We start from the raw sequence: 16094 nt of genomic DNA on the forward strand, positions 1-16094 counted from the left end.
GACAGGATGTTCTCAAAATTAAAGTTACTCAAATGGGCATGAGCCGATTTGATTTCTATTGAGAATCCTCCACTGAAATAAAACAAAAATCCATGCATAAAATGGAAAATGCGTCTTCAGAGGTTGAGGGCAGTGGTAATTTGCATGTTGAGACCTGCAGTTTACTACAAAATTATTTTTGTGATGGCACCAAGTGTCAGGCCATTTACAAGATCCATCAATTGTGGTCGATGCATCCTTTGCAATTTATTTGATGCACTGTGACAAATAATCAACCGTGGGCAGCACCATGGAGTTTTCTGGAGATCTTTACATCTAAAACGGTTTAATAACTGTCCAATAAAAAGGGTAGACTAATTGGTGACTCTTCCGACGAGTCACCAATTGAACAAATAAAACAAATAGTCGTTAACAAGCACACACTCAAATTTCAAAGGGAACAAGACACTATGGCTCGGTTACAATACTTCCACTAAATTGAAGTTGATGAGTTGAACTTTGACAGTGGAGTGGGTGTCTGCTCATTACTTACAGGAAGGTTTACTGGATATGGTTATCAGCAGAAGGAGAAACACAAAGTGTACTGAAAACATTTCAGGTTATTACTGCATTGTTAGCAGAGGGGTGTAAGTACACCAATGTTACAACTAAATAATAACAAAGATATCTTTTGCTTTAAATAAACAATTCCTTCCTTTTCCAAATAATCAAGGGACGGTAAATGCATCTTCAAAACCATGTCTTTTGTGGTACAAAACAGAAATATCCGTAATGTTGAAAAAAACTGCCCCCCAAAAGCCTACTCATATAAATTCATCATACGTTAACAGATGTGCAATTAAACCTAGAAAATATTAATTACACTCCTTAAATTTCAATTATTTCCTGAACAAAACCTACTCATGTGCACAATTAAATTTTAATGAGTCCCCATTACTCCTTTTCATAAAGGCTCATTTCATAAATTATGGCTAAGTGCATATTTTGGGGGAAGTGGTCTGGGGGTAGGGGAGAGGCGGTTGGGGGTCATCTTCTCCACTGGACTTTCCCCAACACATCAGTGCCGAACGTCAGCGGAATGTTGTTGTGTAAACATGAACCAATCAACTCGGTAAAGAACAGAAAGCTCTGCCTCAGTGACCCACTTCATTCACAGGAGCCAGAGTCCAGATGACAGGAACAAAGCCCGATTCACAGCAAAGCCAGGGCCTCTGAGCTAGGCCAGCCGGGCCGGTGTCTCAAACTCGATTAGCAGACACGAGAGGAGCATTCTGGGATTTTGGGTCATTCAAGAGTCATTCCCAGAGGAACAAACAAACAGCTTCTTCAGTAACCCAATGTTCATCAATCATACTACCACCATTGCAAAAACAATCTGCATGCAGTTAGTTTGCGGTCTATAATGCTACCGTACATTTAGGGATCATGGAGAAACTTTCCTTTTTTCTTTTTTTGTTTTGCTTCTCCCATTATAAAATACATATTTGAACCTCAATAAATTCAATTTATTTCAATGGAGACCCAACATGCTCCCACCAAAAACATTTAGCATTACTCAAAGATGAGCTCATCACGCAACCTGTAATCAAAGTGACCTTCTCCCTACTCCTTAATACGCAGGAAAGAGTCTAGTCCCATTCACCGAGGACCGAATCTGAAACCGTGAAATTCTTTTCAAGCAGAACCAGATGTCTGTACCATTGGCTAATGCTACAAATCCTACTTTGCACATTCAACTCCGGAGAAAAAAAAAATGGATTACAAAAAAAACAGGGGGGGGAGGGATGACACTAAGAACATTACGTAAGCACACAACCACTGTGTCCTCGTTCATCATGCTGGACACAAACACTATTCATTTATTTAAATGAAAAAAAAGCCACTGAAACAAAAGGAATTATTTTGTTGTATTATTAGTCTTGTAAACCATTTTCTGATACCAGTTCAGTTCACCTTCTTCAACATTCAACAGCTGGGCATACAGACTGTATCTGCTCAATAGAAAAATGTCCATATGTTAGAGCTTGCTCTTACCTCCAAAAATGAAATGCGTGCAGCGGGCTACATGGACTGCAAGGGCTTGTGGGAGTTGGACTCAAGCTTCTCGGTGTGAGGCTGCAAGTTAAATTGAATTTCATAAACAGTGGCTCTTCAGCATGACCGTTACAATGACCAGTAGAAAGGCTGACAGGCAGAGGGAGGATAAGCCTCCAACAGCACAGTACTCTCATTCGCTCAGCTACTCACGCAGACTGCAATCATGTCTGACATTAAATAACACCATAAAAATGTATATTCACGTTTTCTTAACATTGGAGGTATTTTTTTGATGTGTGGGATTCTGATAGACGGTGCTTGTTGAGGCAATGTAATTAGATTCCCCCAGGGTTTTAAGCATTACCCCTTGGTAATGAGCTAACCTTGCAGGAGGGACATACTTAGGGCAATGGAGAGCTTACAAATTATCTCCACAGACGGAGTTTGAAGATCAATACCAGGACCCCTTCTCTGTCATGAGAGCGCACACAGAACACAGAGGCATTGCATAGCTTGCACTATTTACAAATTGCACTTGAGATAAGATTTCAAGGTTTGTGCAAGGGGTTAAGCCCAACTGTACTGCACCACCTTCCGAAACAAAAAAAACCTCATTTGAATTAGGAGCTCCCAAGGGAAAAGGACGTGTTCAGCTGATTTTGTTTTATGTTCTATAAAAACAATAAGCTTAGGAAACAATTACTGATCTGTGGAGAATGTGAAATACATCCTTATACAAATTAGATATATGGCACACATTCATTGACAATGATTTTGGTAAAACGCCATCTATAATTCACAGAATGACCCTAAACGTCCTCTACGGCAGCACGCAGCATCAGAATCCCATAATTGCATTTCGCCGTCTGCTGTATTGGTAGTGAGCTCACGTGTTGGATAAATGCTCAGTGATAGCAACATAAATGTGCGTCGTGCTCAAATAGGCATGCAAGGTTCTGACTCTTTGGCAGTACTAGCACTGATGCAGTGTCCACATGCTACACAAATGTAAACATGCGCCGTCGTGGCCAGTGGACACGACCAACAGCTTCCGCGCAGGATTTTAGCATGTGCTGCGCCAATATTTTGGTGTAAAAGGGGATAGCAAATGCAAATGTGGACAATGGAAAATTGTCTGGCTTCTCCCTCAGACATTTCTTCTATTGTGGTAACCTAGTTCACGCTATTCACTGACAACAGAAGGCCTTTTGTGAAGGTACTTCAGAGACAGCTCATTGATCGTAGCTAGCTAAACGAATCAGTTTAACACTGTGCTGTCAAGACGATTATGCAGTGTGCCTGCGTGTCACCGCAAGAAAACATGGGTCAGTGTCGTGCAGCTGCAGCAGTCCCCCGGCTTAGGGCTGGAAGAGACACACACTCATACGCACATACACACACACACACACACACACACACACACACACACACACACACACGCATGCAGGCAGGCACGCACGCACACACACACACACACACAGACGCACATACGCACATACGCACACAGGCTTGAGACGCTGCTGGCTAACTAGCAAGCTAGCTGCAGTGTATGTTAAATAGCACTTCCTGCAGATGCTGCTGCTGCCGCTATGCTCTCACAGTCAGCGGTAATGCTGCGCACAGACGCAAAGGAAAACCAAAACAAAGGCACAGGAAACGAATAAGGACCTCTAGCAGAGCTGTCACTATCAGTACGACAGAGAGGAAAGAGAAAAAAATACTCACTCCAATGTCAGCCCAGGAATTCTCAGTCTTTCCCGCTGTGCTTTCATGGCTGCACTGCACTGGCTCGCTCTATTGTGAACATGATATATTCATACCGCCAGCATCCCCATTGCACTGACAAAGAGCCTAAACGAACTACTATAAAGGAATGGACTAACAATCTCTCAGGGGGGAGGGGTGAGGGGGACAGGTGGGGGGAGTGCAGTTTTTGGTCCTTCCACTTCCAGCCCGTGTTTGTCAGATAAGAATGTCAGCTGCCTGTGGAGGGCAGGAAGGCTGAACGATGCAAACTCCCCCCTCCCTCCCATATGCACCTCTCACGCTCACCCCCTCCCTCTCCCCTCTCTTCTCCTCTCTTCTCTCTTCCCCTCCCCTCTCCGCGGACGGTGACTCGGTGCGTCAACACAGCCTGGCTCTGAGCAGCACTCAAAAGCCTTCTCGGTAAACGCTCGTCTGAAAAATTGATATGTTTGCCACGTACGTCGGGATACCCCCCCAGTCACGATGTGCACGCCAGCGCTCGCAGACCAAAGACCTCGCCGTCCTCAGGGGCCAGCGGCAGAATAGCTGATTCAGGATCCCGCTGCTCGTCCTCCTTTCTCCCTATCCAGCTCAAACACGGCCCCCGTCTCTGCACCACTGTTGCTGCTCAGTTGGTTCCTTCCAAGAAATACCCTAACCATTTCCATAGGCACTTTTATGGTCTGGTGTGTTTTCAGAAGAAAAAAAAAGCTTCATTTAAAAAATTGCAAAATCGCATATATATATATATATATATATATATATATATATATATAATATGCCATTTTCCTTGGAGGCTCCACAAAATAAAAAATAAATTTTTAAAAACTCCTTATGTGAATTAAATGTCATCAATCAAATTAATAAACAAATACAAATATAAACACGCAAGAGAAAGGGGGGTCACATTGTAAAATAAATTGAGGCAGTAACAATGACATCTATTGGCCGAAAATGAAAATACTGTAAAATACCTTGCTACCAAGGAGCAGGTCATCCAGTGTACATATGTATCAAGGCATATGTAAAAGTGCAGTGGTCATTTTAATTATGAAAAGTAACATAAGGGGAGGCAGCAGTGCTTTACCCCAATCATTGTTTCCAAAAATAACATGTCATGCGAAGAAGTATAGTGAAATTAACAGCATTGTCAACTAAATCGAGAAATCAGTAATAGTGAAGCGAGTTTTGAATGCAACGGAGATAACAAGCAGTAACCCCCGGGTTAAATTTTTCTAATTTGTACTATTTCATTCAACATTTTTTGTCTCGTGTACCGAAATACATTCTTAGATCAATACATTTTTTTTATTTAGTAAGTTCAATGTAGCAAAATGTGAAAATGGCAAGCACGCTAACCTTAGCTAAACTGCATTTTTAAGTTAGTAGCTAACGTTTGCTACCTGGCTAGCTAGCATTGGCGCATTTTCGTTTAGGGATGGCAGCCTTGTTTTTCTCAATATAGATTGTTAATTTTAGATTCACAACTTTTAGGGAATCGATACATCGGGGACAAAATTATCAAGAAATATCATCATTTCTATTATTATTTTAATTGCAAATGTATTCAAATAGCGCAATATAAAAATGTTCAGATCCTGTAGTTTTTGTTTGCGTCAGATGCATTAAGTCACCACGACTAAACACATAGATCTAAAACTAGAATAAACCTCCTTAAAACAATATCCTGTTCAGTAAAAAATAAATAAATAAATAAATATGAAATGCATCAAAAACTACCGGCAGGTAAACTGTGTCACTCGAGGAGGACCCCGAGGACAGCAAAGTTTTTTCTGGAGAAGTTTCATGTCTATCATAGAAACAAATGAAATCGTTAAGTATCAGTCACTACTAAACACGTGAAACTAGAAGAAACGTTAAAAAAAATAACAAGATACTTTAAGTGAATAGGCTAAGTTAAGCCATATTCAGTTAGCTTTTAGTGTTACATGGTGGTGTGGAGTACAGAGCCAAATCAAAAAAAAAAGATGATGTCATCCCAAACATTATTGAGCTCGTATATATAGTACTCAACACGTGGGGAGTATCCTGGGAAAGAGTTCAAGATGAATGATGTTTTATCCCAGTGGGGACATTTTACTTGCGGCATCAAAAATATACTACGACACAGAATTCTCAAAAAATAAAAAAACAATATATACAATATATATTAAAATATAATAAAACTGTTATTTTTTGAGAGGAAAAAAAAACACTAAATAAGGGATAATTATCGCTCAGATTATGGACAAATAGGAAAATGGAGAAACAATGACCATGATCAAAGCACAGCAAATACAATAATGACAGCAATTTGAGCGAATATTTAAATGAACCAAACTGGGTTCAGGAGTCGAGGAATGAACAGTGCCCGGTGGTGCTAAACGACATGCGGCAGTGTTGACATTCTTCTGCAGCGGGCTAAGGTTGGCTTTCTCCTTATGCAGTGTTTCCCTTAGTCATTCTCAGCTACAGCAGAAGCATTCTGTGCCAAAACAGCATGACTCCACAAGGCAAGAACAACCGGATCTCCTCAGGTTCTCCCAGCATCTCTGATCCCTAGGCCATGAGACTAGGTACGTATTTTATATTCTTAATTATGAAAGATGCAGAGAGCAGTGTTTCAAGCACCATAAGAGCAGTGAATTATTTCAGTCCTTTCGGTTACTACAACACAAATCAATCACCATTATTCGCCCACTAGACTGCTGTTAAATAGATATAATAGGCAGTCACTAATAAAGGTAATTAACAGTTGTCTCACAACTTAATGTTAATCTTAATGTCAGAAAACCTGCAAGCTAATACTTTGCTGTAATAATTATTAGCATGCTAACAACAGGTAAATTAACAGTAGATATGGCGTCATATGCATCATACATAATCCAATTTAATTACTGAAATATGAATGAAATGGCACCAAGACATTCAGCTGGCTTTCCTACAGGTGCGTCATAAGGCAGCCACTAACTTAAGCAAGCAGAATATTTTGTACTTCAAAACACAGAACCTGTCATAATACATAAAAACAATAACTTGTGGTTAGATAAAGTAATAAACAGCAACTCCTCCTCGCTTTTTATTTTAGCAGAGGGTAGGCCTACTTCAGCTTCATCCTTAAATCATCATAAAACAAAAACAAAAACATTTCAAAAGTCTGTCTCTTATTCCTCATTCCATTCATGGTGCTTAAATGATGCTTCGGTGATGCAGAGTTCAGAAGAGGACACCATTCTTATTTGTGTCACTTTGTTTTAACCTTTTATGCAGGCTATTCAAAAAAGCAAAATGGACTACAAATGCAAATACACAACTCATAGTAGTATATATGGATGGATGTGAAGCCTCTACTGAACTGCAGCTGCCAGAGAAGTCAAAGCACCAGTGACAGTTGTGACACCAAGAGTTTGTTCAGTTACAACAGTGGTTCTCCAAAACAAAATGGCTTCCATAGATATGGTTGCATAGCACTGGTAACACAAGAACCTGCATACAAAAGACACTAAACATTATTGTCACAATTAGCTTCTGGTAGGCTCATCATGTTAATCCGGACCTTGCCAGAGCCAGTGCCAAAAGCAGTTTGAGGAATCACCCAGGAATGAGAGGGTTTCTATTGTGGCTGGGATTGCTGTGTCTCATCACACAGAGAGGGTCCAAAATTTCCGAACAGAAAAGAAACAAGGAGGAAGAGCATAAGATCCACACTAAGATATAAAACGCACATCTTAAGACACTGAAGGCAGCCGAGTTGTCTACTTCTTAGAAGAGTCATTATAAAATGGCTATAGTAGTTACAAAAACACAAGGTACTGTGGTTATGTGCAGTTACTGCTAGCAGGCTAATTAGATAAAACCTTTATAGAAACCATCTGTTCCCTGCTTACAAATGGAAACTGACATTGGGCAATGCTTCTTCCAAACTGAAGGTCTTTGAAATAAAAGTTTCTTTCTGAATGAGGTTTAGAAGCCATATAATGAGTGACTCAAAGGCAAACAAAAAAGATGGTGACTGTTATTTGTGTTGCACAAGGTTTGTAAAAATAAAGGCATAAACTGTTTAGTAAGAAAAACAGAAGGTTCCCAGATGCCGCAATTACAGACAGTACAGCTACAGTACACTAAGCCTGAAAGTAAACCAGTGCAGTTGCAGGGAACCGTAACTGGAGCTGTAGGAAAAAGCCCAGTTTAGCCAGCAACTCCAGCAGATCTAGGCCAACTGCTTTGATTGGGCCTGCCTCTTTTCCACTATCCCATGTCAGACCACCTGGTCCCTTTCAGGGCATCAGTTGCATACTATGTTTAACCAGGTGGTTTTGGTTGGTAAATTAGGTTGAATGCAGCATCAACATTAAAATTAAGCCACCAGCACTATGTGTGTGTGTGTGTGTGTGTGTCTGCGTGTGGAGGGGAGGTTGGGGTTGGCATATGCAGAGGGTCGTGTGGTGCAGGAGTTTATTACTGGCAATACATATTTCAACACTGGAACAGTTTAAAGGATTCTTTTTTAACAAAAAAATGCGTGCCCAGTTAATTTTGCCAAAAGCAGTCAACCTCACAGAGTTCACCAGGTTGAAAGCAGCCAATCATGCAACAAGAGTGTTTCACAATGAAAGCAATCCCTGTAAACAACATTTACTTGAACTATGATACTTAAAACAAAATAGTGACAGAAGTCTCTAACCCTATTAATAGCTAAGTGACATGATCTGCAGTTGGCTTGTCCCTTTGGAGACAGTGTATGTAATGCATTTAGGCCTTTGGAATGCCCCATGCCTAACACCCACCACACATATCTATTTTACTGTTTGTGTTGCAACTTGCCAATGTCAAGCTGGATATAAACAGTTATCATACGTCATATATACAAATGATAATTTATTACACCATATTGGTCTCACCTTCCTGCAAAGTACTATAGCTAATGTTTTTTCTGTTCTTACCTAAACAATACAAAGGTATTATGGGACATTCATAAATGCATAAGTACCACTACAAACAAGAGCACATGCAAGAAAAATCAGTGGCCATGCCTCATATATATATATATATATATATATATGTGTGTGTTTTATAGAAGCCCAGATCTATTAGGAAAGACAAAAGGTAATTACTAGACTTCAGAAGCCAATAGTGCTTTGATGCTTGGACAGTCACCAACAGATATGCTGGCTCGGGATGGATTATACACAGATATCCTGCATGCAGAATTTTCATATTTGATTATGGAAAAAAATCGTATTGTCAGTGCTGTTTGATATCATCTCAATTATGTTCGTGTCCAACAAAAGAAGGTTGTGGCTTCTGAGCCAAGGTACAAGCCTTTTTTCTGACCTTTGTATAAGGACAAACATGTGGAAGTAATTCAAGAGTCCTGCCCTATATTACAAATCTCATCCCACACCCCCTCCAAAAACATTATCCAAGTCCAAGATAAAAGCAAATCTATGCCTGTGAAAGACTGCCTAACCTTCAAATTTTCAAAAAAGCTCTTATATAAGAACCAAAATTCATAAAAACTGTAAAACTGAGTTGGCCTAAATAGTAAATAATTTGGTAACATTGTGAAGCTTCTTTCAAAACCAGTTATGCCTGGATATGCAGATAATGGACACACATCCATACCCACCCACCCCCAACACACACAAGCAAACACGCATATTCAGCCATGAGCCACCATGAGCCACCCCATAAACATTTCTGTGGTACTGTAAAGGAGGAGGATTATAATTTCATAGCATGATATGTATATGCATCTATTGTTCCAGAAAATATTGCATTCGGACACAAAATGTAAAGGTCACATCATTGGCCCATATATATATACATATATATATATATATATATAACGATCTGCCGAGCCCCCTTGCACAATCTGTGCTTCCGCTTTGTACTCTGCAATTGGATCAGCTCTCCGATGCCTGAGGCAGAGTGCAGGCAATTGAATTAGTGCATGACTCACCTGTGAGCACCGTTGGGCAAGGCGGCCCAGGGAAAGCGACTAATAGCATTAAGAGAAGCAAGGTGGCGTGGCTGCCTTCAGGCATGTTCCTCCAGCCAGCCTGAAAAGGAGACGTTGCACAGATGTGCTACAGTCTGACCATTGGGGCAATGGCTGCTCTGTCTGACCGCATAATCACATTGACTTTTTCCAACCAGTTCACACCAAAGTTACTCCATGTAAGCAGACAGGCATCAAAAATCAATCCTAGCCAGACCCACATTAATCATGTCATCCCAGTGTCTGTCATATTAGACAGGCCATAAATCATAAACAAAAAGGTCTGAGACCAACAAGATTCATTTACTAACAATCTCATCCCCAATTAAGTTTTCTACCTTGGGGATACACATTCATAAAATGGAGATCTATCAAATACAATAAAGAATATTAAAAAGGCTAGAAAACTAGGCACTCACACAATATAAGGTACCACAATAGTCCACCTATATATGAAACAATTAATCAACTTGCCCTCCAGTCAACACTTTGTCACATTCTATTTTGCTATTATTGCCCCTCCTAAGAATAGGTCCTGTTGGCCTATATTCCACACATATCATTCAGAACACGGTTTGGAGTTTTAAAAATTAAAGCCCGCTTAAAATGCATGGTATAAGCAACCCCTTCGATATAGCAGGGATGCTGATCTGTCATTGGAAACAGCTGTCACAGACACACGGGCATTCTGCTCTTTTTCATTCACCTGTGAGGTGGCTAGTTTAGCCACCGAGCTCCTGCGTGCTCGAGCGATGGTACAGACGGTCTCACATTCCAGGAGGAAGAAGGTGATGCACGACAAGCAATGCACATTTGACCCCCGACCCCTCCTCCCTTTCTTTTCCCTACCTGTTTTAAAGGAGCAATGAAGGCGATAAATGAATCAGACCCAATTCGATTCTTTCTTCTTTTCAACCACTGGGAATTAAATTTGTGCCACTTTTCTGAACTGAAAGGGCACGGGGAAAGTACTTTCCTGCTCAAATGATCAGCAAGGGTGTTTGTGTTCACACAAGGGGACCGAAAATGTTTTCCGTCTCTACCCGCTTCACAGAACAAAAATACAAAAATGTCTAACGTAGCTAGCACTGGTAGCAATTAACAGAGGGATAGTTCTCCTTTAGAACCTACCTGAATTGGCAGAGTGCTGTCGTTTTTAAGCCATTTCCTCCAGCTTTAAATAACTGCAGATCTCAAATGTTGTATCAGCAGGTTCACAAACATACTCATCAAAGAATAGTTTTTATTAATTAGCAATGACCACAACATGATGAAAATGATTCAATGACCCCCAGAAAAATATTTAGATAATTCACGAATAAAATATGGCAAACCTAAAATAATGTACCATATCTTGGTAATAAAGACTAAAAATGAATGCCAATTTGCAACATACTAACCCCATGTGTCATGTGTCTTAACTACCTTAGTTATGCTAAAGCTAGGTTCAGTGTCCATTTACATTAATGGTTGTCAAGGTTATTACTGTAAACTAAAACTGAAACTAAAACAATGACCCATGACAAAAAGCATCAAACTGAAATTAAATAAGAAACATTGAAGTCTATTTGTTCTATGATTATGAAAATCAAGTGGTTTTTTCCTGCCTGCTTGGTTTCTAGGTATTCCAGGCCACTAGATGGTGGCATGCTACCTTGTGCATTATCATCGCTCTAACTATCGAGTTTCAACAAAATGGTGGTCAAACATCACTAACTGTCATGGTGAAGGCCCACACATTGGAGCTTAGAGTTAGTCAAGAGAGACAGAGTTCAGCCTGGGATCACTCTGAATACATTATTAACAGTGTACTCTACCTATGCATTTGAGTGCCTGATTTGAAGTTTTAAGTGTTTTCTTTTGTACATGTTTTTTGTTAGATATGCGGTTGCCTAACTTTATTGTTTAACTTGATTGTTAGATGCTTTCAACGTTGCCTTTTGTGGCAGAAAATATTTGTTTTACTTAATCATACCTCAGTTAAACATTGAGGTTCATTTTATTCTGTAAAACACACCAGACATTTTTTTATATGATTTTCACTTGAGCAAATTCAAATTTCAGTAAATGCCGTTTGAGTCAGTTTTCTGTGGATTCCATTCTCTTTCTGTAAAGGCAAAGGTATTCGATTCATTCTTACAGCCCTTCAAGTAAAACATAGGTTCTCCCTCTGAATCTAAAACCAAACCCAAATAAAATAAAAACAAGTTATCACTCTCCAAAACACGAATAAAATAAAAACTAACAGAGAAGAGAACTTCAAATGAAACGCATATTGAACTGAATTGAAATTTGTGCAGAAAAAAAACTAATGGAAAGGCATGATTATAATAACCTTAATGGTCATTTGAATCAAGCAGGAGCACACTGGACCCAGCTCTGTTTGCTGTCAGGCTGATCAAACATTCCATGTTTATGCTGAAACGTTATGATTTAACTAAATGGGAACCTATTCCAAACTTTAGCATATTTGGAACTCATTTCGTTGTACTGTAAACTGGCCTCTAGAGATGGAGTGAGGGATAGCTGACCAATGATAGCGCTGGAACAGATCAAGGGCTGCTTACATCTACTAAAATTTAACAGAATTTTTGGCATAGTCCAATTTGAATCGTTTCCTTGAGCAGCCATTGCTTCTGTGCTGACTTCTCTCGCACGGACTTCATTTGGTTTTCCACTAGTGAACAACACCATGACTGCTGCTTACAACGTGGTCACACGAGGTGAGTGGCAGGGCAGGGAAACTGAAACCATGGCAACAGAACGTTAATTGTGTTGCTGGGTTTCTAGGTAAAGAAACCGGTCGCGTATCCTAAGCCTGTCTGCTCCAGCTACAGGAATGGCACAAAGTCACAATGTCAGTGAGTTTAAATAAAAGAGGAGACAAAATATGAACTTTACAAATTCCATTGTAACTGGCCTATTATTAGCACACACACACACACACATACACCTACACACACACATACACACACACAAACAATGTAAAATGTACATATACAACACAATTCTTCAGGACACCCTTATCTTACATTATTAAACTTACATGATTTTACTATTTTAGAACAAAAGCACACTACAGCCAGTTGAAAGCTGCCCAGCGTCAGGGATTTTGGGTACTGTTTGTTGAATACACTAGGGCAGATAGAGGTGAATAGGAGATGACGGGGCCAGTCATGACTAGATTCCACATTTGGAATCCTGTACACTGGTTGGGGATTATGAGCCAATCAGAAATGTGAATGACAAGTGGAGTCAATGACACATATATTGGGGGGTGGAGAGTGCCATTCAAACTAGTCAGACTTTGGGGGGTTTTTTTGGACATTGGTTTACAGACAACTAGATGAAAGATGAGCATCAAGGAAAGCCTTCAGTTCTACTACATAAAAAAGCTATTTGGACGGCACAAATCCCAGTGCCTGGTAAGAGATACTAGCTAGTGATAATTCTATTACTTTCATTATTAATTCTGTGATATTAAGTACATCTTTGTCTCATAACAAAAAATTAAAGGGAGTCATTCTGACCTCAGGGGCAACTGGAACTGTGCGGGTAGACACAACATGTCCATCCCATTGGATATTAAAATGCTAATTTACCGAAGAAAACACTGACAGACCATTGAGATTCAGCCAGTTAGCTTGATGTACTAAGAATTCAGTGATGACTCAGGTGGCTCTTACAGGAGTCTGAAAGCTGCACTTGTGCTTATGGAGGTGGCAAAGCATGTCCTGTCCCCTGAGGTCTCGGGGAAGGAGGCATGAGAGTGTGGATACAGATTAATGCAAAACGGTCTCTGCTACTTAGGGTGATTTGGGGTGGAATGACTCATGCTGATGTAATCCTAGAAGGGATAAAATGTTCAGGGAAGATACACCCAGAATGCTGCTTTCATGCAGATGTGTATGCAGTTCTATATGTATTTGTGTTATTTTCTAAGTATGTATGTGGCTATTCATATGCCAATAAGAAAATTTAACATCAACATTTAAATAAAACGATTGGTGAATGCTGCCTTCTCTCCCACACACACCATGAAGTTGGCTCCTAGCAGAATCGAGACGCAAACAAGGGCAATATGCAACTGTGCCATCTCCATGGGAACCGGAGGATCAGAGAGCCCCCCCCCCCCCCCCCCAGGCACACTTCAAAGCCCGGGCCATTCGAGGACGGTGCCGGAGGGACCGCCTCGCTCCAGGGTGACGACCTGTCTGTCAGCGCCCGCGAGCGGCGGCGGTGGGTGGAGACAAACCCGAGAGGGAGGCGGGGCATCGCGGCCGAGGCCCAAACCCCAAAAGCAGGCTCTTAAGCGGCCGCGTCACCCTCCTGCGGCTCGACAGCTCAGCCGCGGCCGGAGAGAGAGAGGCGTGCGGCTGGAGCCCGGCCAATCGCACGCGGGCTTCGCGCCGCCGCTCGGGGGAGTGAGTGCGACGGACGAGCTGTCAATCTTTCAGGGGGAGCTGGCCGGCACAATGGCCAGCTGATCCCCTCCGCCTCGGCTGTCCATGGCGCGTAAAACATGGGAGAGGCCAGACGCCTGATTCGGTCCGGAGCGATGAGAGGTGTCTGAGGAACGACCCGGCCTGTTCGGCGGCCGCAGCCTGAGGGGATTCACCGCCAAGCGGACCCTCATTCCGCCCGTCTCACTCCTTCAGCTCCGTAAGCTTTCTGTCCAGGTGAGCAGCTTTTAAAAACGACGCCATCAGATCAGCCAGCTACCACTGACCAGCACGCCCGCCGACACGAGGCTATTCCCCGTGAATTAAATCGCTCACCTGCGCTGCCGACCGACCTCACAGAAACTCCCCAGACACTTTTGTTAACATTTGTAGGTTTGTGGCAAACGATGCTGGGTCATTATCTTTTCCTCAACCTCCCGTTGCTAAATCCACCGTTTCATGGGGCTAACTGTGCGCTAGCAGTGACAGGGACGCCCCGGGCAGCTGTCGCGTTGCAGAGGCTAGGCGAAGGTAGCGGACGGTTTGTGGCGGCGAGGGCGTAAACGCGGGCCGCATTCGCGCCCGTGCGGCGTCCCCGCCGCGTCGAGCCACGAGCGGTCATTAAAAGATTTTATTACCTCCCTCAGCAGCACCGGCAGGAGGCCAGGGGAGGCAGGGAGCCATCCCTGACTAAATAAATGAAAGAAAAGCTTTTTTGATTTGCTTCTCTTAATAAGAACAATATTAAATGTCAGAACACCGCAGCTTTCATAGACACAGTACGTGGTAAACAAAGCAAAAGCACAGGGTGAAAGTTTGGAACTAGGAAAATAAACTGCGATGCTGGAAGGCCAGACCCTGCTGATATCTCAAAACATTATTCCCTCTATCCAAGGAAAGATACCAATTACTAGGCATCGCTGTTAAAATCACTCCACACACATATACACCGATCAGTCACAACATTAAAACCACCTGCCTAATATTGTGTAGTTTATTACATTACTAGTTGCTACAGGGTTATAAAAAGCTAAGATATTGTTAGAGGGTGAATTTTTTCCACATGATTTTAAAAACTGTCGACAGGTCAGAGCTGTTTTGGCAGCACGAGGGGGACCTACACAATACTAAGCAGGTGGTTTGAATGTTGTGGCTGATCGGTGTATTAGCCAGCCATAAGAACAACATCCCTCTTGCTTCATAGTTCAGTGAGGCCTATTACAGCGACCCTAGGTAACCTACGCCTTCCCACATATCACTTCGCTCACCACTTATGGAAGCTACAATGGCAAGCATGTTTCAAGGGCGCCCAATCAGTACTACTTCGGCCCAGCTTCTTCAGAAGCCCTGACTAAGGGCTGCTGGATCATTCACAGCAGGTGCCGAGACCTAGTGTCCACCACTCTCTCTTTGCTGAAACTCCACTGTACTGAGATCAGTGCGGTTCCCCCTGCTGTCACCGGAACCCCAGCGACCAATCACTGGAGGGCGGTCAACACTCAGTCAGAAAACATGACGTCCCGTTATACACACTGTGTTTCACGACCTGGCGTGACCCGGAGAGAAAAGGACAGGTTCCTCTCGCCCAGAGGACACCAACATTAAAAAGCCCCGTCTGGACCAGGGGTGGTGGACGCAATGCGAGGAACAGGTGACTTGATGGGTACCCGGGTGCACCAGAGTCGCATATGGACCAGAAGGCCTGCCGTTCCATCTGTAGACAGGCCTTGGGGGAGACCAGTGTCTCTGGCGGACCGCACGGTTGGCATTTCACCCAGCAAAATCAGACTGCACCTCGAGAGGAAATTCTAGGCCCACAGATGTAATATTAACTCACAACAAGCAGCAGAACAAGAGAGACGCTTTAA

The 16094-nt window shown here is 42.2% G+C and overlaps 1 protein-coding gene across 10 annotated transcripts in view; it reads right to left on the reverse strand.

Annotated features, from left to right (window-relative positions):
• Positions 1-16094, reverse strand: part of mast4 (microtubule associated serine/threonine kinase family member 4) — a 148767-nt gene that overhangs the window by 59430 nt on the left and 73243 nt on the right. For 6 of the 10 annotated variants that reach the window (XM_064308658.1, XM_064308657.1, XM_064308649.1 and 3 more), the window contains one exon: positions 2035-2115. The exons of 3 other annotated variants lie outside the window; for them this stretch is intronic. In XM_064308658.1, the coding sequence (XP_064164728.1) occupies positions 2035-2115 (81 nt within the window). Of the gene's footprint in view, positions 1-2034; positions 2116-3762; positions 3958-16094 lie in introns of those variants that run through there. One more of the 10 variants, XM_064308653.1, reaches the window with a different exon arrangement.

The sequence above is a fragment of the Anguilla rostrata genome, chromosome 14, assembly GCF_018555375.3.
Source record: "Anguilla rostrata isolate EN2019 chromosome 14, ASM1855537v3, whole genome shotgun sequence".
NCBI lineage: Eukaryota > Metazoa > Chordata > Actinopteri > Anguilliformes > Anguillidae > Anguilla > Anguilla rostrata.